Source organism: Poecilia mexicana, unplaced genomic scaffold, assembly GCF_051168715.1.
Source record: "Poecilia mexicana isolate PSO_F unplaced genomic scaffold, ASM5116871v1 scaffold_20, whole genome shotgun sequence".
In the NCBI taxonomy this organism is placed as follows: Eukaryota; Metazoa; Chordata; class Actinopteri; order Cyprinodontiformes; family Poeciliidae; genus Poecilia; species Poecilia mexicana.
The window spans coordinates 10470791-10492432 of record NW_028263389.1 but is presented as its reverse complement, the minus strand read 5'-3'; the positions used below and the strand labels follow the sequence as shown (position 1 = coordinate 10492432).

Below are 21642 nucleotides of genomic sequence, written 5' to 3'. Positions count from 1 at the left end.
AAGCTGTTGTGTTTCGCTGTGAATCAGCTGCCGAACACCACCGTCGCCACGGCGACGAGTTCAAAGCCACACGCCAGCTAAGTTCCGATAAATGAGATCTGGCAAGGACGAAAGGTTGACATCACTTTAATATTCAAATGACATATTTCATAGATAACAAAACATGATACAAAACTACACAATTAAAATAGTCAGTTACATTCAACTTTTTAGCAGCTGGGAAAGTTGATCCAGGCACTTCTGCAGGTAGGAGTTCAAAGGTTCCTGCTTCTTCTCTGCATCTACAGAACAGAATAACAAAAACAAAAAGATTAAAAACAAAATAAACTGTTTGTTGCTGATGAATGCATCTTTAAGTAATCGGATTTTCTCAGGAGTAGTGCTAAGCAACAGAAGAAAAAAAAAACACACACACAAGTAACACAAGCGGTTACTTGATTTTTATTTTAAAGTACAATTTAAATGAAAATTGAGCCATTTTCCTTTCTAGTGGAGGAAAAATAAATGAGCAGAAATTTAAATGAGGCTTTTGTTTCATACTCAGAGGAGAAAATGAGACAATTTGATATTTTCTTTTCCCTGACATTTTCCCTCAGCTTGCACTAATAAAATGTAAGTTTTATCCCGTGAAATCGCTGCCCAGGTGAAGGTGAGTTTTTTAACATTGAACTCAATGGAGTAACAAAACTACTCATCCTCTCCCAACTCATCACAACTTTATATAGGTCCTCATTCTGTATGTTTTACTTCATATTCACTTGTGTTGCAGTGAATAGGTCTAAGGAGGAAACAGCGCCTCCAACAGTCGCATTAAAGGATGGCCACAGAATTAGATGGCCGCATGTTGATATGACAAAACGTGATTTTTGTTTTGTTTTTCTCGGTCGATAAGTGCTTTTGTTTTGAAACTGAAAAGGGAATCAAGCCAAATTCTAATTTCTATTCCTCTGTTTCATAAAAAAAAAAGTATTTCATTTCAATGTTATACTATTTATAACATTGTTTTGAAACTGAAAAGGGAATCAAGCCAAATTCTAATTTCTATTCCTCTGTTTCATAAAAAAAGTATTTCATTTCAATGTTATACTATTTATTTCAAAAAGAAAATTAATATTCTGATGGGAATACCCCAATGTTCTAAACATAGGTCCACTGTTTAACAATCTGGTGTGTGGAAGTCGCGTTATTTGGTTGTCAAAATGAAAACACGCCTGCCTTTCTTGGAGACGGTCAGTGCCTCCTGGATTTTTAATCGAACAGATGGACATTTCAGTACAGTCTTCGCCTGTCAAGAGAAAAACAACAACAACAAAAAACTGATTCAGAAAAATAACTTCTGTTTATAATGCTTTATAGAAGCATTATAAATGAGAGGACATAATAGCTGTTAAGGTTTTTCAGGTCGTTGTTAAAGCATAAAAATTAAATGTGAAAACAAATAGATAAATTAGGACTTCACTGGAGAGTAGATGCAACCACCTCAGAGCGTCAGTGAGTGTGTGTTAGTGTGTGTGTACCCTCTGATTGTTGTGGAGTAGAGCCCACAGTGCAGACGCTCCGATACAGCAGGTCTCCAGCTCTTTACTTTCCAAACACCGTAACAAAACTTTCATGGCTTTATCTGGAACACAAACATGTAGACAATCGGTAATCTTCACAACATCATTACCTCATGTAAATGATTGTTTTAAAATGTTTTAATCATCATACTGTTTAAATAAATAGACACACAAAAAATAATAATAGAGAAACAAAGTTAGATGCTGGCATACAGACAAGAGCAATTCAAATGATGTGATCATAAATATGATCACTAAAAAAAAAACCACACAGCTTAAACAGGAAATGTCAAAATTTCCACAGGAAACAAAAAATGTGGTAACATGACATTTTCCACGCAGCTGGTCCTTCAACTATCACCTGCAGTGTACTTTGTGTGGGACACATCTGCCCACCTGCACGAGCTTTTTCAGTCTCAGCAGCTTCCTCCACTTTCATTTTCGCTCAGCATTTGGTTATTTCATCTTCACACAACTGAAACTGCAGCAAAACGCTGCTAAAGTTAGAATTACCTGGTCCGACTTTGCCACCCCAAACTGTTATGCATTGCATTTTTGTCACACGTTGTATACATTATTTTGAAAATACGAGATTGAATGCTATATGCTATAAAAATTAATTTGGTATTTGGTTCTTTCCTTACTTCTGAACACAATTTATCTGTGACTAATTGATTAATTACTTCAGTAATTGATAGCAAAAGCCTAATGTAGCAATGATTTTAGAAACGTGGAGAAATGGCTTTTTATTAAGAAATATTGTTTAGGTTCGGAGAGAAACTTCAATTTAACATACTGGTACAGACCCTACAAAAAATGTTTATTCGCCTTGAACGCTCCAAATGTTTTTATATCAAAACATGTTTATTAGATTAAAATGCTAAAGTCATTTTTCCACCTGAGCTGTGGATCTCTGCAGCTCCTGCTAAGTTATTATAGGCCTCTTGGCTGCTTCTCTTACTGTATATAAGTCACATTTTTTAAATATATCTATTTAGCTTGGCTGGCCCTTCAACTTCTTAGCCACATGCAATTTATATGCATTTTTTTTCTCCCTCTTCAGGACTGATATGAGTTATACTTGTATAAATATGGTACTTTCCAGGGCAGTCAGTTTAGGCGGGAGGTCCTGTCTTTATACATTTGTCATTCATGATTTTATTTGTTCACTAATGATCACAATAAAAGATCTAAGGCCTTCACTGCTGTACTTCTACTGCAATTAATATACATACTGGTATACAATTCCCAAATTGTGTGATGTCTATAGATGAATTTATAGATGAATTATATATATATATATATATATATATATATATATATATATATATATATATATATATATATATATATATATACACATATATATATATATATATATACACATATATATATATATATATATATATATATATATATATATATATATATATATATATATATATATATATATATATATATATATATATATATATATATATATATATATATATATAAATATGCACATTTGGAGGTTTTAGATGACAAAACAAAATGTGGAAATGTATAAGGGGTCTGAGCTGTAAATTCAGTTAATGTCCTCAATTCCTAGACATACAGCTGAAGAGGGGAATGAGAAAACTGAAAGGCATTCATGAAAAACACACTAAAAAGATGACCTTAATCGCCAAAGTGCTTTTTCAACCTCTATGCAATAGTTAAATCTCAAACCCGTCTCCTGCTCCGTACCATTAGTCACGACGTGTGATTTGACGGCGGGGCAGAAGCAGAGGTTGTGAAAGGTGAGCAGTGCGTGTGGTCGATGCGGCGCCAGTTCGGCCAGCAGTTCCAGAACTCCGGACAATTTCAGAATATTCTGCTGCCCGTCCTCTGTGGCGGACAGGCTGACTAGGAATCTCAGCCACAGGCTCAGGAGGTTCCCACCGCCACCGACCGATGAGGCCTTAGCGCCAGCCACCTTAGGGACCGGCACCGACAGGAAGGCTTGAAGGAAATTATTCTGAGAATCACAGGACATGATCACAAAAGAGACAGATTACAGCACAGCATCATGGATCACCTCATTAAATACTACCTTCAGAAACTATATTCTACCAAGTAAGGAGAAAAGCTGTAATTTAAACACGTGTTGCAGTTTGTACAACTTTACATCTAAAAGGGAAGAACTATAACTCAAGTAATCTTTTGGATTTGCTGCTTTTGTTTTAATAATGTACCTTCTGCAGGATGCACCTACAGTCTCGTGACACAACCAGGTTAGTCAGGAGAGAGAAGCATAGATTCTGGATGGGGCTGTTGTCTGGGGCAAGAGAGCTCAGCTTCATGACCGAGTGCATCAGAGAGGCGTTGGAGGAGCCCTTAGATCCTGGCACCCCACTGGGGCTGCTGCCACAGAGGGAACTGCATGCTGGGAACAGAGGAAAAAACAGATACATTTAGCAAACTATGCATCTCCTAACCATAAAACATAGCATTTAAAAGACTTCTTCTCTCTCTCTTCATAAAATGTGAATCGTCAAGTCAGAGCTTCCATGCTAAAAGAGCATTCCAACATTTTAAGTGCCGCATCTCTTCTGAAATGAATCACACTGTACACGTCTTTATGGATAAACTGGTTTGCTAAAAATCAGATCGCGACTATATGGATTTTAAATGACTTTTTTTTGTGTGTGTGTGTCATTTTGTTTTATGTCAATCTGTCGCAATCTGATCTTAAAAAAATAAAAATACTACAGAGTTCTTGAAAATATAACAGAGCACTCAGGCCAATTAACATTCTGAATTGTAATTTCATGCCAGCAACAGGCTTTTTGAGTGTAACTTAAAGCTACCGCTGATAACAGCAGCACAGCTCGTCCCTTGAAAGAATAGTTAAGTGCAACAATGAAACGTTCGTGGAGCCGCTCAGCTCCGCTGCAGCCCGCAGCACCAAGGGAAGCAGAAACGCGGACTGGCCACCTAAACATCACACAGCGTAACAAACTGACACATTTTTTTCCCCTCCCCTTTTTAAAAATAGTATCAACATATATCAGCTAAATGATGAAGAAAAAATGTATAATTTGTTACTTTATTTTAATTGCAGAAATGTAACAGAAGCTCATCACTTCATAAGAGAGCTTTAAAACATTTGTGGCTATTTTAATTTGCTAATTTTGGTTCACCTTGAAACGACTGCCTCATTATGGCAACTGTGGTGCTCTGACTCTTGGTGGGAGGCAAATTATTTTTGCTTAGCAGCCTCAGGCTGTAGATATTTATTATGCAGAAACATCCGGAATGCAAATACCAAAAGGCATCAAGGAAGTAAAAATGATAAATGGAAAAAAAAATAAAAAATCACTCATGACTTTCTGACACTAGTGGATGTTGTTCATTTGAGAACATCCCAACTTGTTGGTTACATTAATCCTGGAACGCGACAGATGGCCTCAGGTTATGCTTACACCTGTCAGGAAGCCATCATGACATCGGCGAGGGTTAACACGGGATCTTTCTGATAAGATCTTAAGCGTCCCAAGTGTTGCCTTAAATCTCATCAAGTACTCTGCAATACAAGGAACGTCTCATCTCAAATAAGAGCAAACAAAAAAAAAAAAATGCAGTTATTTATTGCGTTCTTTGCGTCTGTGAGACCAGGTTTTGAGGCAATTACAAAAATATCTCCTGAAAATAAGCAGGGAGGGAACAGATAAAAAAACCCCCCAAAAAACAACAGTTCCACTTAAACTAGCAATGCTAAAGTTTCGGATGAAGGCGGTAGACAGGAGATGAAAGAGCGAATAGAAACGTAGGCGTCTCAGGAGACTCGGTGGTTGCCTCAGGGTGGATGGTGTAATACTAAGCCAGGCTGCGTGAAGCCCAAATCCAACCTGCTGTTCGGTTAACCTTTAGGGAAACACTGTGCCTGACTTCACTGATTTCTGCAGCTTCCCAGCTTGAGCCGATGTGGGTGTGGTGGGAGGGAGGGAGGAAGGGAGGGGGGTCTAAAGAAAAAGTCAGTTTAGATCCGAGTGCGTGCACACGTCCGCTGAAAAGCTGCTGCCAATCACGTTTAGAGTTACTTACGCAAACCTGTCAACACTTGTGAACTCCGGCTATCAGAAATTGCTCTAAGTGAAGCAAGAGAAATTTCAGTTACTCACAGATGAAACAACTGCAGCGTCTTATAAAAGCTTTCAGGACATGATTGTAAAGTGAAAGGAATAGGTTACAAAAATAGGTAATTTTTTTTGTTTTTATTATACAGTTTACAAATCTGAAAAGTGTGGCTTATATCTGTATCCCCCTAGGAAACACCATTCCTTGTCGTTCCAGTTGAAAGACTTTTGGGATTCAGCTAATCTGGTTTGTACATCTTTAACAGAAAGTTTTGTTGTATTTTCTAATATAGTTCTGGCTGGCACCGTGTCTATGGAAAAATAAATGTTCAAGACTTTCCACTGAAACTTTAAATGGATTTAGGTTTGGACTTTCCACACCACTCTATAGTCTACACAAAAAAAGGTTTTCTTTCAGGTTTGGTCTGCATCTAGCTCCATCCGTCTTTCCAACAATCTAACCAGCTTCACGGTCTTTGCTGCTGAAAAGAATCCCCACAGGATAATGCTTCCACCCCCATCTCTCACTGTGTAGATGGAGCGGCGTTAGCTTTTCACCAATTATATTGTTTCACTTTTTGGCCAAAAAGTGAAATTGTGGTCTTCAACACGACCAGAACACTTCTTCCCCACCTGTTTGTTGTGTTCACTACATGACTACTGAAAAACTGCGGATCGGACTTGTCGTGGGTTGGGTTTCCTTCTTACATTAATACTTACAAAAAATTTGCCACATTTTCCTTCGATTCACAATTAATCTGCTATATAAATTCCTCAACAGTGTAATAAAAATTGTAGTTTTAACATGATAAAATACTTTTGTAAGAAACTTTATATCAATAACAGATAACTGAATACACACACAGAGATCAAGTGACACATGAGTGATTGTTTCCCAGATTGTTTTTCTCTTGAAATTTGTTCTTGTCAACTGTAGTTTTTTTTTTTTTTTCTCTTTTTTTTCTTAACTCTGCTGGTTGGCAAGAACGAACAGAAACGTCTCAGACAAGCCAGAGATGTTCTCTTGTTTTCCACATCATGTCCCTCTGGTCTGAAGCCGCAGTGAGACTGACATGCAGCCTGATCGATTCTGACACGGTGCCCATTGTTACCGGCAAGCAAACCACGCACTGCTCTTACACAGTGAAACACAATGTGGTCGTCGCAGAGGACAATGGGACTTTTAATGCAAAGTGTGTATGACTCAGTGAGATTGCTAATCGCAGAAGGAGGCGACATCACAGGCGCAAACACTCAGAGAGACGCAACATGCGCAACATCTCGTTCCCACCTGGCTGGCTGTCGGCTGTGTACACACACAGGAGCTCCAGGACCGCTTCCATTGTGGGGTCGTCCAATAAGAGCCACGGCCACAGAGCGTAGAGTCTCAGAGCTAAACGGGCATCCATAGCAACCACCTACACACATAAATAGATTAGATTGATGTACTTGTAAAGAGAAAACGCTTTAAGTTAGATGTTCGCAGAGTTAAAGAGGCAAACCAGATTATGGAACACATTTGTTATAACCCGATGCTGACAAAGACACCTGTAATCAGCCTAAAATAGCTCAATATCTTCTAAATGTAAAGGACGAGGAATAAAAAAAATAAAAAAAACAGCTCATTTCCTCTAAAAGTAACAAAACGGAGAAATAAAGAAGCTCAACGAGAGGAAATGTTAGCAGCATCTTGCACATTTGGATCTCATTTGGAGGCACCTGTACGGCGAGGTTCCATTAAAAACCAATTAACTGTGGGGAGTTTAATAGCAGCCATAGAAACTCACTTTGCATTCATCGTTGCAATAAAGAGCGCTCCGCAGGATCCCTGCAGTCAGCTTGACTTCTTTTAAATGGCCCCCGTCCTGAAAATATGAGAACAAACAAAACAAAAGGCAACATGTTTAATTGTTCTGGATTCAAAACAGCATTTTCCTGGCTGCATTAAACACTTGAAAAGGATAATAAGAGAACAGCTGGGACTGTACAATACGTATTCATAGCATTTCTTCTATAATAAAAAAAAAAAAAAAAAAAAAAAAACACAAAACACTTTGGTGTAGCCTCAGTTTGTTATTTAACCCAACTGAGGGGGAAAAAAATGTAAACACACGGAGCTTAAAAATGTGCTGAGATGGGAAGTTTCCCGCCGGCCTGTGCTCACCTTTTTGCGAGTAGAAGCCTTGCTGGGTCGGATGGACTCCAGGTGGAGGCGGGAATGGGTCTGCTTCAGCTGCTCCACACAGCTGTCAATTAAACCAGCTGGAACACAAGACAGCAGGAGCATCAAAGTAGCTAAAAACAATAAGTATTTGTCTCCCTCAAAATTCAGTTGTTTTTTTTCCCCCTTACTTTTTTTGTCGCATTCAAAAATGTCAAAATCATACGATTTTCTTTCTTCGTCCGAGCAATTTAAAAAGTGGTTTCATTTAGAATAAAAATATTAACCATGTTAGTTGCAACCTATCCAAACAACAAGTTGTTTTTCCCTCAACTAAATAATTAGTCATGCTACCCTTGGCCACAACAACTGCCATCAGGCATTTGCAATAACTGGTAAAAAAAATAAAACCATCTTTTTATTTTTGCAGAACTATTATAAATCAGTAATGTTAGAGGGATCGCAACATACGTAGCCTGTTGAGGTAATTCGGCAGCTTGTCGGTCGGATTTAAGTTCAGACTTTTGACTTATTTTTTTTTATCCAATCAGAGGTAGAATGTGGAAGCTAACTTTTGCATTTACTCAGATAATTCTCATTCTGTAACGCGAACATTTGAGTGTGAAAGAAGAAACGTGTGGAGGAAAATCTTTTTTTTTCCAATGTATATGTGCTCAAATATAAGAAAAGCATGCAATATGTATTAGTACTGGTAAATGTTGCAATAACAGCATGACTTGCAATAAATGTAATGATGTCTTTAGGCTTCGATTTTATAGCAGACTTCAGAAAATGAGAAAGTCTATCCAGCTAATCTTTGTTTCCGTCTTACTAATTTGACAACCTTACCACTTTCTTCCATCCCTAAAAATATTTATGCTGCTACAAACAAAAAGTGCCACATAATATATTACAGCCATAGACAGCCTGAGTGGTTGGTACCTAAATTATTTGCATAATTTATTGCCTTATTGTAGTTCAGGCAGTTCTCTGCAACACGCATACACTAATACTGCAATAAGACAAAATTGGTGGTACATTTTTGCAGCTAAAACACATTTTCACAAACATAAACAGCCAGTGAGCTGTCTGGAGTTTAATTTAGGAAGACGTGCCACAGGCTGCTGCACAGTTTATTTGTGCGGTTTTAGAATCAGTCGCAGAGGTGACAGCTGTGTTTTTGGGGAATTACCAGTGGCTGCGTGGTTTTGAGCTGTGGGACTGCAGGCCAGAAGCGTCATCAGAGCTCTGGCTGTGAGCTTCTTTAAAGGGTCCTGAAGGGTCCTTTTCTCAAAGCTCTGAGAACAACAACAATCAGGTTAGTGTTGCTGTACAGTCAAACACCTTCCTTGAAGTTTAAAACTCTGGCCACGAACACACAGGCAATCCTGGGATTTAAAAGCACCTCCAATAACTGAGCAGACTATCACACGGCTGCAACATTCGCACCTACCTGCAATAGCAGTTCACACAGCTCACTGGCAGAGGGACCATTTAGGATATCTGACAGAGTGCTGCTGTGCTTGGATGTGGAGCTTTTGAGTTCTGTGCCGCAGAGCCTCGTCTCCTCTGTGAAAACTGTGGAGAGGAACTGCAGAGCTGCTGTGTGGAGCAGCAAATCTGCCCTTTTCTCATCCAGACACTGGGATAATGTTCCTGCAGACAAAAATGTAAAAAAATAAAATAAATTGCTGACTGTAATGAATGACAAATGCTTTCTGAGACAACAACAACAACAAGAAAAGCAAATCAAAACTTTAAAACCAGTGACAGCTGGATATTTGACTATGACTGAGGCAGCTTGTGCAAACTAATCATCTAAATTCGTCTGAACGCCCAGATGTCATAAACATCGTTGCTGACAAAAACACACATGAGCACAAAGGCCCAGCATTCATCTTTTACTGGACTCATTAAACGTCCTTGCTGCGTCATTAATCTGGGAGGAAGATATGAGTAGGAGGGGTAGAGGTGGTTTAATTATCCTACCCTCACATCTGTTACAGAAAGTTTATACAACAGCAAGGATGCAGCTAGCATGCTTAATATTTTTTTTATTCTTTTATTTGTTTGCCAAGATGAAGATGTAAATTTCACTAAAGAGACAGAAACTTGAGGGGCGATCCATAACATGATCACACAAATAATTTCGCCCTCTAAACCAGCAAAATTATGTTCGTCACTTAAACTCCCTCTCAGAGAGGGGCATCCGTGTACCTGCGAATGTCCGCCAGCATCTGCCCAGCACGGCGGAGATAGATGAGTGAGCTGCCGAGCCGCCTCTCCTCACCAGAGTAGCCAGCAGCGTAAACACGTCTGTCCAGCACGCGCAAACCGCGTCCCACGTACCTGCGTCTGAGGAGGGGAAGGAGTGACTCACAAATTTTATGACAGCGGACGACCACAAAGAGGTAAGCAAATCAGAGCTACGGTTGAACTGCAGAGTGAGCTGAGAAAACGGCTAAACAGAACGCGACTGATCTGCATAGGCCATTGTAGAAGCGTACAGAGCCTCATGAAAGGGTTCGCACCGGTTTAGCCTCTCCGCATTTTGCAGTGCTACAACCACAAACATCAATGCATTCAACTGAGATGTTATGTGGCAGCCAAACACAGTTAGCAAGACGTGCTCATGCGTTTATCTTTAGTGGCACTGATTACTGCACCAGAATCAAGTGTCTGAACCAGAAAGCTGCTGCTGCTCGTCTTCTCATTAAAATCAGGAAGACAAGAGCACATCACCCAAGTTCTAAAGTCCATAGATTTTAAAATAAGACACTTTTGTCAGCTTATGAATCACTGACTGGATTAGTACCAAAATACATTTAAGATCTGTTGTTGTTGTATCAACTTTCCAGGCCACTAAGGTCTTCAGGTAATATCCATTTATGTTTACAGATACTCCCCCATTCCAACCCAGCAGAGCTTTTTGTATTCTCCAATGAAGTACAGTTAAAAAAATTCAGGGTAAAGATGTGCAAAGCTGCCAGCTGACATACCCAGAAACACTTGCGGTTCTTTAAAATTCACCCTGGGGAGGGCAGGATTTGACATTAAATTCACATTTTATTAGCGAAAAGATTTAAGGACATTTTCTTTCCTTTTCAGAAAAAAAAAAGAAAATCGATTTGGCCTATCACATAAAATCCCAGAAAAGGTTGATGTTTGTGGTTATAACAATAAAAAATGTAAAAATGTTTATGGGGTATCATTACTACTGTATGCAATCTATTTAATCACAGCATGAGAGTCCCACCTAATAATTTGGCATCCAGCATAAGTGCAGCCACCAGATTAGGCAACAGCAGCTTCAGAAAGTCCATCTGGCCAATCAGCTCCTTGCTTGCCACGACACAAGACTGCAGCAGTTTGCAAAAGCTCGACAGGAACCGAAGAGCCGTGACAAACTGAGAAGCCACACACAAATGAACACAGATTAACAAAGTGCAGGTAAAATAATAACACCCTCCTACAGCACAAAAATCATTTGTTAAGTTGTCAAAGTTGGAGAGAAAAAAACAAGAAAAAGGTAACTATGCTGAAAAACAAAACAAAACAAAAAAAAAAAACAATTGTATGCTTCCAGCATAAGCTTATTAAGTATTCCACCCACACTGAATATGTGGAGGTGCACTTAGATAACCTGTTCTGAAACTGGCACAGAGTTCCAACCCACGTATTTTGTGGCGGATCATGATAATAAAGAAACAACAACTGGAAAACTTCCCGAAACGCTGAGCCGATCCGTGCTGTTTTACCTGACGCTTGACATCTTCTCTGATTCCGGGAAGGATGCCGGGAGACCTGAGCTCGCTGAGACATTTCTCCATGAGTTCGACATCGACCACACTGAAAGGGGGAAAGAAATATGATGGGATAAGACTGTCTGCAAAGATGTGAATGGAGAACCAATAGCATTCATATTATAGTTTCATCAGTGTGAACGGTGAAATAAAGGTACAGCGTGGTACGCTGAACACACCAGCCAGAAAGATGTTGCGTAGGACGAACAAAACCTGTGGCCTTTTACCTGCTCAGAACCGGCAGTAGCTGGTTTTCTTGGATGGCAGAGAGGGTGAAGTCTGGCAGGACAGCCAGCAGATTATACAGCAGGCCGCAGTGGGCCGTCAAGAGGTCAGGAGTTACTATGACAACCGCTTCCATGCCTGAGGGCTTGACTGGTTGGGAGTCCTGTGAGGCACTTGAGTTGCTTGTGTCTCTATCACTCTGACCTGCGAGACACGTCAAAAGCCACTGAATCACATCCTGGTCTGTCTCTTGGGCCGAGGTGAAATTACGAGAAGTAAAAGCTTCACTCTCGGAATTGTATACGTTACAGCGGTTTTGGTTTTATGACTGTTCCCGAACACACCACGGGTTACATTTTCCGAAGGCAGACAATATCCAAAGGTCTATGTGGAGAGTTTAAGTCCAGACAGATTTTTCTCTTTGTAGTACCTTGAGCCATCAGTCTGGCAGGAGTATAGTCTGGGATGTCGACTGGGGAGGAAACTTTGAGAGTGTTCAGCCTTGAACTTTTACTCTGCAAGCAACAGAAAACAGGAGAGCATGAGGATTCAATTCACTTGAAATATTCTGGGGGGAAATTTCCTCTAATTCACATGATCTGTCAGAACAATCTGTTAGAGGTGAAACTAGCTAGTGTAAACCAAACAAAAACAGAAAATCAACAAAACTGCGCTCAAAGAATATATGATTAGAACTCCTAAACACAGATATATCTAAGCTGAAAACTTCATCTCCGAGGAGGAACCACAAGAAATTATTATTTCATAGAGTTACACGTGGGTAAAAGCTCATTCCTGAACTTTTCCTAATAGGAGGCACTTGTGTAGATCAAAAAGCCCCTTTCTGAATAATAATAATAATAATAATAATAGTAATAATAATAATAATAATAAATGTGCAATCAGTACATTCAGTATGCCTACCTAATGAGGGGAGATGAAATAGAATCACAGATTTCACTGTTGAGGTTAAAGTTGAGTATCAATAGTTACTGAAATAAGTAAATTAACTTTTCATTAATATTCAAATGTACTGAATATGACTCTAGTATATAAAAAAGTAAAAACACCAACCATAAAACAAAACTATGAAAAAGGCACGGTTACTGTATTGAATGCAATACCTTCTTGTATTGAACAGAACCCATTTTAGTCGTCCTGTCGGTTTTCTCACCCAATGTTCAATGAATTATAAATGTCTCATTTCCTGGTAAGATATTAGACTCTAAAAATGGGTAAAATAAGCCCCCATTTCAAAATCTATTACTTTTACTGCCTCAAATGCTCTGAGTTCTTACTTCTTTTTATCCAATTTCCTAAACATAAGAAGAAAATAAAAAGAAAAATGAATTAATGGTACAGATTTTTACTATGGTTAGAACGTGAATATAGAACCTGTGAAGCTTTCAGTGTGAAGAAGAGGAGGGAAAAAAGTGGGGTTGAAAAACTAAAGATGGATGGATGGATGCACCAATGAATACATGCAAGGTTTCCCTCAGTGTATCACAAGCCTGGCGGGCCACCAGGCTTTACTTGTGGCCCCACCAGGCTTAGCAACATTAATTTATATTTTTTTATTATTATTATTGCCTTTTCTTAAGACTTTATAGTTGATGTTTAAGTATTAATCTTCCAGTCTTCCAAAAATGTAGAACTATCAAGTGATATTTGGAAATTTCCTGTCAACTTTAAACATTTTTTAACTCAAAAACACAGCAGCCGGCTGGATGACTGCCCTAACGCCCCTGGCACCAGGCTTAGCAAGTTTTCTGGGGGAAGCCCTGAGATGAGTGGACGGACAACAAACGAATGAATAAATGAATCAACAAACAAACAAACAAACTAATGAGTGGATGGTTTTACGTACTAGAGCATTGCTGACTGCAGTGCTTAAAGTAGAAAGGGAGCTGAAACTCCTTCCAGAGTTGACACTAGGTGCGGGGTCACATCTCCAAGGCAGCAGGGAATTTTCTGAATCTAAGTCAGCGTACACACAGAATTAAACACAACAACACACAAATGTGACACATAGTTATCAAAGTTTCGGGCATTAACAAGCATAATCCTTTTCTTTGCTCGTAATCCATCATGACGACTGTAAGGAAATCGGGGTTTACCAGCTAAAGAGCTTTCCTGAAGGCTGGGATTATCGCTCCCACCAGGCCGTGGCAGCAGGTCGAAGGTGTACCTGCCACAGTAGCAAGTCGAGGCAGAGAGAGCCACACTGTGGAAATACTGACAGTGGTAAAGCAGAGCCTGCAGTGCCGGAAGACCCACCAAAGACACACCGGAAACCTCATCATGGACACATGGGTGCTGAAGGGGGGGAAAAAAAATTAAAGAAAGAAAAAAAATAACTTTAGTTTGAGTTCTCTTACATTTTTGACATAAGGAAAAAAAATCTTGTCAGAGATGAAAGATATCAGTTAAGTTGCAATATGGATATAGATGACATTTCAAAAATGTCTAAGAGATGACATTGTGTGTCCTAGATTTTTAGTTCCTCTTTCCCCAAATGCTTCCCACACAGCTACTCACAAAACTCAATCCTTTCAGACTCCCCTCCCGGCCCCCCACAAACTCTTTCGAGAACTTCCATCTGCGCCGTCTTTAGAAACCGCCTCACACATACAGGTCTCTATCCGAGTACCTGCATCCTTTTTTTAGAATGCCTTTGGAGTTTTGACTGAGCGCTTAATTAATCTGGATGTGAATTCTCTATGCGTGCACCTAAATCTAAATTAATATTTAACTCAGCAACATGCCTGATCTGAACTCCAAAGCAGTTTTCTCTATAAACAAGAGATCTGGGGAGGGTAAGAGAGCAGATCCAGATGGAAGAAAACAGAAAGAAAATGGGGTAGAAAAAGGTTTATGGTCTGTAAAAGGGCTTTGAACTGGCAGGCAGATCTGCTGACCTGCCAGTGGGAGTCCTTGGCCTCCTCTGCGTTGGCAGGCATAGGCATCACCAGCAAGTTCTGCAAGATAAACACAGCCTGGACACACAAACCAAGGAGAGGGAGAAACACACACACATACAGTCTGGGTTAAGGTGAACTGCACCAGCAACAGTGCCATCTGCCTGTATTTGGTTGGTAATACATTGTTCTGAGCACTTGAGTGGTTTTGCTTATTTAAGGTGGCAAATCATAAGTTGCATTAACCTGAAATAAAAGCGATAAATACTCAAATAGCTTCATTTTGACACATTGTGAAAAGTCATGTAATGCAGTAAAAACGTAACAAAAGAGCTCTTTCATCGCAAGGGAGTTTTTCCAACGCACCTCTCTGCGAACCATGCTGCTCTCCTGTTGATCCAAGAGGATGTTGAGCAGCGTGCCCCACAGACCTCCGCTGATGTTCTGACAGCTGGCACACAGAATCTGGCAGCCACTGGGCATGGAGGAGAGAGCAGCGCCTAAACTCAGACTGGCAAACCTCACCTGACAGAAAAGGAGAAAACACATGCTAAAATGGTGCATCGAAGCCCGCTGGCTCCTCATAAGTCAGGGAAATCACCTTACTTTGCAATGCGTTTGGGATGAGTTTCAAAATGTCCAAAATGTCAAACATGCAAAAGTTGAGGGTTCATGAAGGCAAGGTGAAAAATGACTGCTTTACCTCTTGATCTCGGTCCACCCAGAGCGGGATAAGCCACGCCAAACCAAGCTGAGAGCCGCTACTCTCCTCTGTGGTGCCATTAGCCCCAAAAGACCACTGGCTTATGAAGTCCTAATGTTGGAATAAAGCTCAATTTAAATGCAACATTCAGTTATCTATTCGTCCATAGAGCCATAAAAAAGTGCCTTGCAAAGGTATTCATACTTCTTAAACTGTAACAATTTTGTTATAGTGGGAGCAGACTCTGTTGACTATATTACTTCTGAAGGCAACTTGCTGAATCTTATTCAGGGGTATCAGAGTAAAGAGGATGGATATAAACACTCTATTCTTTTCACATTTCTAAAACATTTTTAAAATCATTTTCTGTCCACCTTACAACTATGTCGTAATTTGTGGTGGTTCGTCACATAAAAATACAATGAGTTGTGTCATTACAATGTAGCTACAATGTAACAGAATTATTCCAGTTACATCAGGTTATAATGGTAAAACGTTACAATGACACTTGCCTTATCCTTGTTTTCCATCATCATCTCATGGGACAGGTGAAGCAAGCAAATAATGGCGTTCTTTGTCACACCTTTCCCCATGAATGACAAGGAGTTCCCTCTCCACTCAACGTAAAATGAAGAAATCACCTGTGTGAGTGATACAGAAATGTCTTCCTAAAAATTACACGTCATACAAAACTATGATTCAAAGACAGATTTGGCTAGCGTGCATTGGCTGTGCCATTAACTTGACAGTACAAAGCAAACTCGAAAGCCTGAGCTTACAGTACGTTCTGTTTTTATTCAGAGCCAATCGTATGCTCGTCGAGCACTGCATCCAAATGAAACTTTAATACAGCTGAGAGACTAATTAGTTTGTTTTTGTGTGCCATCAGTATGTGGAGTCTGCACAGAAGAGCAGATGAGGAGAGAGGAGCCAAAGGCCTGCAGAGCTCTAGGACCCCACGCTGCCAGAAAAGTCAGTGGAGAGGCCAGTCAGACAATTAAAAAAGAGGATAACTCTGTGGTTTTAGATTAATTAAGTAAATTGAAAAAAAAAATCTTTAAATATGCACTTTTGTTTCATTATTATACATTTGTATTAGAACAAAACAAGAATGCGTATTTATGATGTAAACAGAGCGAGTCCAGTGGGTGCCAACGAACTTTTGACACCTTTGTGCCGATGACTGTTGTACAGGCTGGTCTTCACTTTGTTAGTCGATTGTTTTACGCACTGCTGCACAACTGAACAGATGGAAAATGCGAGGGTGATTAATCTCATCAGCATCTTCTCGGGGTGGCACGTCTGATCACCGAGGTTTTTGTCAATTGCAATTCATGTCTCACAAGTCCGCTTTGCTGCATTTTTTGCTCATTCCTCGGAAATTTCCATGTTTTACCATTTTAACATTTCCGCAGGCACTTTAATATCTGCATAACAAGTGGGAGGTTGGCACAAGCCCCTTCCAAACTCGAGCATATGAGCGCACACACACACACAAATACGAGACGTGGGGGGGGGGGCATTCACACTCACCTCTAATAATCCACTGAGATATTTGGAGCAGAGGGAGCTGGGCTCCAGGTCAGGGCAGTGGGAGCTCCAGCCAGGCTGGGCAGTCAGGCTGACCATGCCCTGCAGTGCCCTCTCCAGGCTGGGAAGGCCATAGAAACGCGGGGCATCAGACAACCGCAAGCTCTGCAGCAAGCGCAGCGCCAGCTGGCTCTTAAAGGGACCTGCTAATGCCAAACATAGCCTGGACAGACAGGAAAGGAGACAGCGAGAAAAGAAGCAAAGCAGACAGGCAGAGGAGAAAGAAAAATAGACGACAGAAATAAAGTGGAAGGAAAATTAGGAATTGATGTTAGTACGCTTTCCCTTTTTTTAAATTATTATTACTATTCTTACACAGCAGGTAAGCTGAAAAACATTACAGGATGGTTCATTGTTCAAGCTTTACTATTTTGATCGTTTTATATCTGAAACAAACAGTGATGGACTAACACTCTAGGGAGTTAAAGTAAAAGATAACAGATTTATGTCTGATATTAACCTACCTGTCAGTTGTGTTCGACAGCCTGATCAGAAGCGTGTTAAAGAACTTTATGAGTTCTCTCTGCAGCCTCTGGTTTACGTGGCTCTTAATCTCCTCAGGATTTTCTAAACTCTGAGTCAACATCTGCGACTCCATACCAAGAAGCAAATGAAGAAGAGCAGCAGTCTCCTAGGAAATTAGTGGATAAACAGAATGAATTTGTAGGATTTGATTAAATTTGATGTTGTGCTTAATATTTAAATGTCTCCTAACTCATTTTCATTTATCCAAATTAATTATTTATTCAAGCAGATTACTAGTGTGTTTATTAGTTTGCTTACTCAACTTAAATATTTTAAAATACATTAGCAGGGTGAAAATTTTGCCATGGAAAAGAAACTGAAAAATGAATTAAGTGGCTTGTCTGCAAATCTGCAGATTCAAAAAAATTATTCAAAATAATATAATTCAGGCTTTTTTTTTCAGTAATTAAAACTCTAAGCATTACATGATGATGAAGGAAAGTGGAAACACTGTCAGTGACAATAGTTATGACTTACGTGACATATTATTTTTCTATATTAATGAATCTTATAAGAGTATCTTTGATGCCTAAAGGAAACATCTTTAAAGATAGAGTGATACTGTAAACTACACTAATCTTTGGAGAATATTTAGAGTGTTGTGAATTGGCATTTTACTTGCTAATGTATTTTTTATGCAGTTAGGAATAGTTTCACAGCAGCATATGCTCACAATGGACACAAATTAGTGCCTAAACTGGCACTAGTCGCAGAATGATGGAAAATAGTCATATTGGACTATTTCAGACTATTTTATGAAGACTGATGAAGTCAATATTCATCAATGTTGTCACCATTGCAAGATTTTCTGTCATGCTGCCCGACTTGATCAGAGATGGAACTGTAAAAAGGCGGACTTCGAATAAGGGTCTGTATTCTTTTTAATATGTCATGGAGGTAATGTTAACAAATTTTCTTCCTTCCAGAAACACAAGTTATAAACTGATATTCCCCTGGGGTTTCTGGAAAATCCAATAAGCTCATGAGAGTTCTTAAATTTATAATTAGTTTTAATCAACTCAGATTGTTTGTCTGAATTATTAGCATCGAGATCAGAGTTAGTTTTACCTTTTGGCTCTTGTTTTGAAGTTAATCATTAGTGAGTGACAGTGGCCGAGAGGTAAATTTGAGTCTTAATTTTCTCACCAATTTTGACATTTTTAATAAAAAAGTATTAATTTTTGTGTCGTTTTTGAAAATGTCTGAATCCTAAGGAACATACTGGAATCTCCTCTTTCTTCTTCTTGATTTGATACAAGTAGCTCTTTTTTTAAAGTAAGCACAGCTTCTCCAAACACTTGTATTTCTTTAAAAGAGAAAAAAAAAAAAATCTGTTGGCTGCCACATGGCAAAAAAAATAAATAAATTACTGATCAGTGCACACTTCACGAGGGTATATGAGGCGACAGATGTTCCTGAAACAGCTCAGTAATTACAGAAAAACAGAGGAGAGCAGCGAGGCTAACCCCTACTAGGCATTAAATCTGAGTCTTCTTTAGCCACCGGGGAAGGACTTATTGTTTACACACATATTAATGAGAAAACCAAGGTGAGACTGATTGAAGACAGAAAGTAGCTCTCCTTACTATAACAGACGGGTAATTCGAAATAAGAGCCCCGACATTTTTTTAAGAGCTTAGGAAATAATATCTGCCATGTCTAAGGGGAAAAGCTGTTTTTCTGTTGTTTTGAGACCGTAATGTGTTCAGGGTGTTTTATCAATCTGCCTGATTTATTCAGGGTTTGATTGCTGCTATATACTGTAAGCAGCTGCATTGAGGAACTTATTTAGAAAACTACTTTGTGGAGATGTGATGCACATATGGTTCAGATGGCTGAGACTGATGAGAAATGACTCATTTATATTCGCATATTAAAGCTAACAGTTCCATATCACATCTATCGCATCACTTAAACAACATGATGCAAAAAAAAAAAAAAAAAAAAATTGTGACTATTTCTTTGCACCATAATCCTAAGCAGAGAAGTACGCTGGTGCAGCAGGTTTTACTTTAATGCTTGTCCATAAAGTGTCAATGATCTGGACCTGGTTGAGAAGCAGCTCCAGTATCCAGCGTAGGTCCTGGTCCCCTTGGTCAGAGGTACACTCTGTGGGAATTTGTTTGAAGTAGGCATTCAAAAATGTCACAATTCCCACCAGCAACCTTTCATCCTCAACAGAGGCCGGGCGCACCTGGAGAAACCTGCAGGGAGGAAGAGACAGAGCGTGTGACAATCCTGGCAAGAGAGGCACTGCTGAAAGGCTTTTCGCATATTCCATGCACGTACTATGCAACACATTTTCCTGTTGTGTTTGTTTACACTTTTCTTTATGATGGAACATAACAAAGTAACTTTATTAACTAGAAAAACCAAGAACTGATTTTGGAAAGACACAGGAGGGAGAGAAACACGAAAACAAGATAAATATTGGAAACGGCTGAGTAAAGTGAAAGATAACTGATGTACAAGAAGTGCCTTGCAAAAATATTCATACCCCTTAAACTCAGGGTTTCCCCCAGTGTATGATAAGCCTGGCGGGCCACCAGGCTTTACTTGTGACTTATCAAAGATTTTTGATAAAAACAAAAAGATTTAGTACTTGTTCAAACATGCAACTTAATCAGCGTTCTATAGGACTCCCAAACATAATCATTCCCACAGTTTTGATCATTACTGTCATGGGCATTCGCAAGTACTGTATATCAAATATGAATATTTTTTGAATGCATGTGCAGAATACCTGGTCAACACTGTCTGCCAGCCGAGCAACTGGAGGATGTCTCTGCAGCTGTGGGTGGGAACATGTGGGAGAGCCAGTCTGTTAAACAACAAGTAGAGGCTGAGCCTGGACAGGGCAGAGGCCACGGATTTGTGTCCCGCTGCAGTCTCGATGGCCTGTATGCAGTCGCGGAGCGCAGCTGGGGGGTGCGCTGCCCGAAGCAACAAGAGCTGCGACTTCGACAGCTTCAAGTCAGGGTGAAAGCTGTTGGAGAGGTTAAAAAAAGTAAGTTGTGGCCAGATTGTATAGCTGTAACAACCCACAGGAAACAATAATTTGCAAACCATCAGAAGATAAGACAGATTTCTTTTTTTCCTAGTAAGTCACACTAGTTACAATCAAGTAGCACAAAGTAGGAGCCAATACATAATTAAACCATAATGCTACAGAGCAGCCCATGCAAATATTAAGAGTAATGCATGTTAAGCATCTGCTCTTCACCCAGTCGCAGCACCACACAGGATCTCAGATGGATTGAACCACCAATGGTGTGTTTCAAATGTCTTAATCAAGCTGGTTAAAACTGTAGAGAGACATTCTCATTTGTTTGAATTAGGTCACATTAAGAGGAAACGAAGATGGATGAACACAATATGCCACAACTCTGGTGCTAATACGCTGCTGAACTCCCCGCTGGAGACGGTGTTGTTCAAGAGTAATACGTGGAAGGATCTCTGTTCGCATGAAAATCATGTTACAGACTTATTGTTCTGATCCTTTGATCCAACATTAGCATTCTTTTTTTCAAACTAGTGTATTTGAAATATTACTATATCAGTAAACATACTGAATATGACGGTATTACTATATGTTATGCAACTTACAAAAGCGTTGCCTGAAATAATACCAAACTATTATGTTTGGTATCTGCTAGCTGGTTTACTCTCCGATCGGAGGCTGTTTATTTTATACATAGTTAGAGAATGGTGAATTGACAATGACTAATAACGGTTATCTAACACTTAAATGCTGTTGTCATTAACCTTACCTTTTATCATATCCTTAAGATAATGAGTATCCGTGAATTTTTCAGTCAGGTTTCCCGAGGCAAAATCACACCAGAAGTAAAGATACACCCCATCGAGTCAGAATGGAACTTTGTGACGTCATGTGAAAAGGGTCTATAGGTCACTTTTAAATATCCCTTAGCAAGATGGAAAATTGCAGATTGTAATTATTTATGCTATTGTAGGATTTTTGAGATTTCTTGTCATGTTTTCAGGGTAAGGTTGCTTTGAAAGTCAGACTTTGACATGGAGGCTGCTGTTTTTTTGTT

General features: G+C 39.5%; 1 protein-coding gene across 2 annotated transcripts in view; it reads right to left on the bottom strand.

The window, feature by feature from the left end:
• Positions 1–110: 110 nt before the first annotated feature.
• Positions 111–21642, bottom strand: part of rttn (rotatin) — a 51484-nt gene continuing 29952 nt past the window's right edge. Inside the window, exons 25-49 of one of the 2 annotated variants that reach the window (XM_015000186.2) lie at positions 20328–20570; positions 19632–19788; positions 17524–17690; positions 17003–17222; positions 15982–16110; positions 15470–15580; positions 15133–15291; positions 14767–14844; positions 13966–14164; positions 13716–13825; positions 12279–12363; positions 11851–12052; positions 11579–11669; positions 11077–11227; positions 10038–10175; positions 9274–9476; positions 9013–9118; positions 7824–7921; positions 7447–7524; positions 6951–7077; positions 3776–3966; positions 3288–3558; positions 1518–1621; positions 1216–1285; positions 111–281 (exon numbers count right to left, since the gene is read on the bottom strand). In XM_015000186.2, the coding sequence (XP_014855672.2) occupies positions 202–281; positions 1216–1285; positions 1518–1621; positions 3288–3558; positions 3776–3966; positions 6951–7077; positions 7447–7524; positions 7824–7921; positions 9013–9118; positions 9274–9476; positions 10038–10175; positions 11077–11227; positions 11579–11669; positions 11851–12052; positions 12279–12363; positions 13716–13825; positions 13966–14164; positions 14767–14844; positions 15133–15291; positions 15470–15580; positions 15982–16110; positions 17003–17222; positions 17524–17690; positions 19632–19788; positions 20328–20570 (3568 nt within the window). In that variant the 3' untranslated portion in view covers positions 111–201. The remainder of the gene's footprint in view (positions 282–1215; positions 1286–1517; positions 1622–3287; positions 3559–3775; positions 3967–6950; positions 7078–7446; positions 7525–7823; positions 7922–9012; positions 9119–9273; positions 9477–10037; positions 10176–11076; positions 11228–11578; positions 11670–11850; positions 12053–12278; positions 12364–13715; positions 13826–13965; positions 14165–14766; positions 14845–15132; positions 15292–15469; positions 15581–15981; positions 16111–17002; positions 17223–17523; positions 17691–19631; positions 19789–20327; positions 20571–21642) is intronic. The other variant, XM_015000190.2, reaches the window with a different exon arrangement.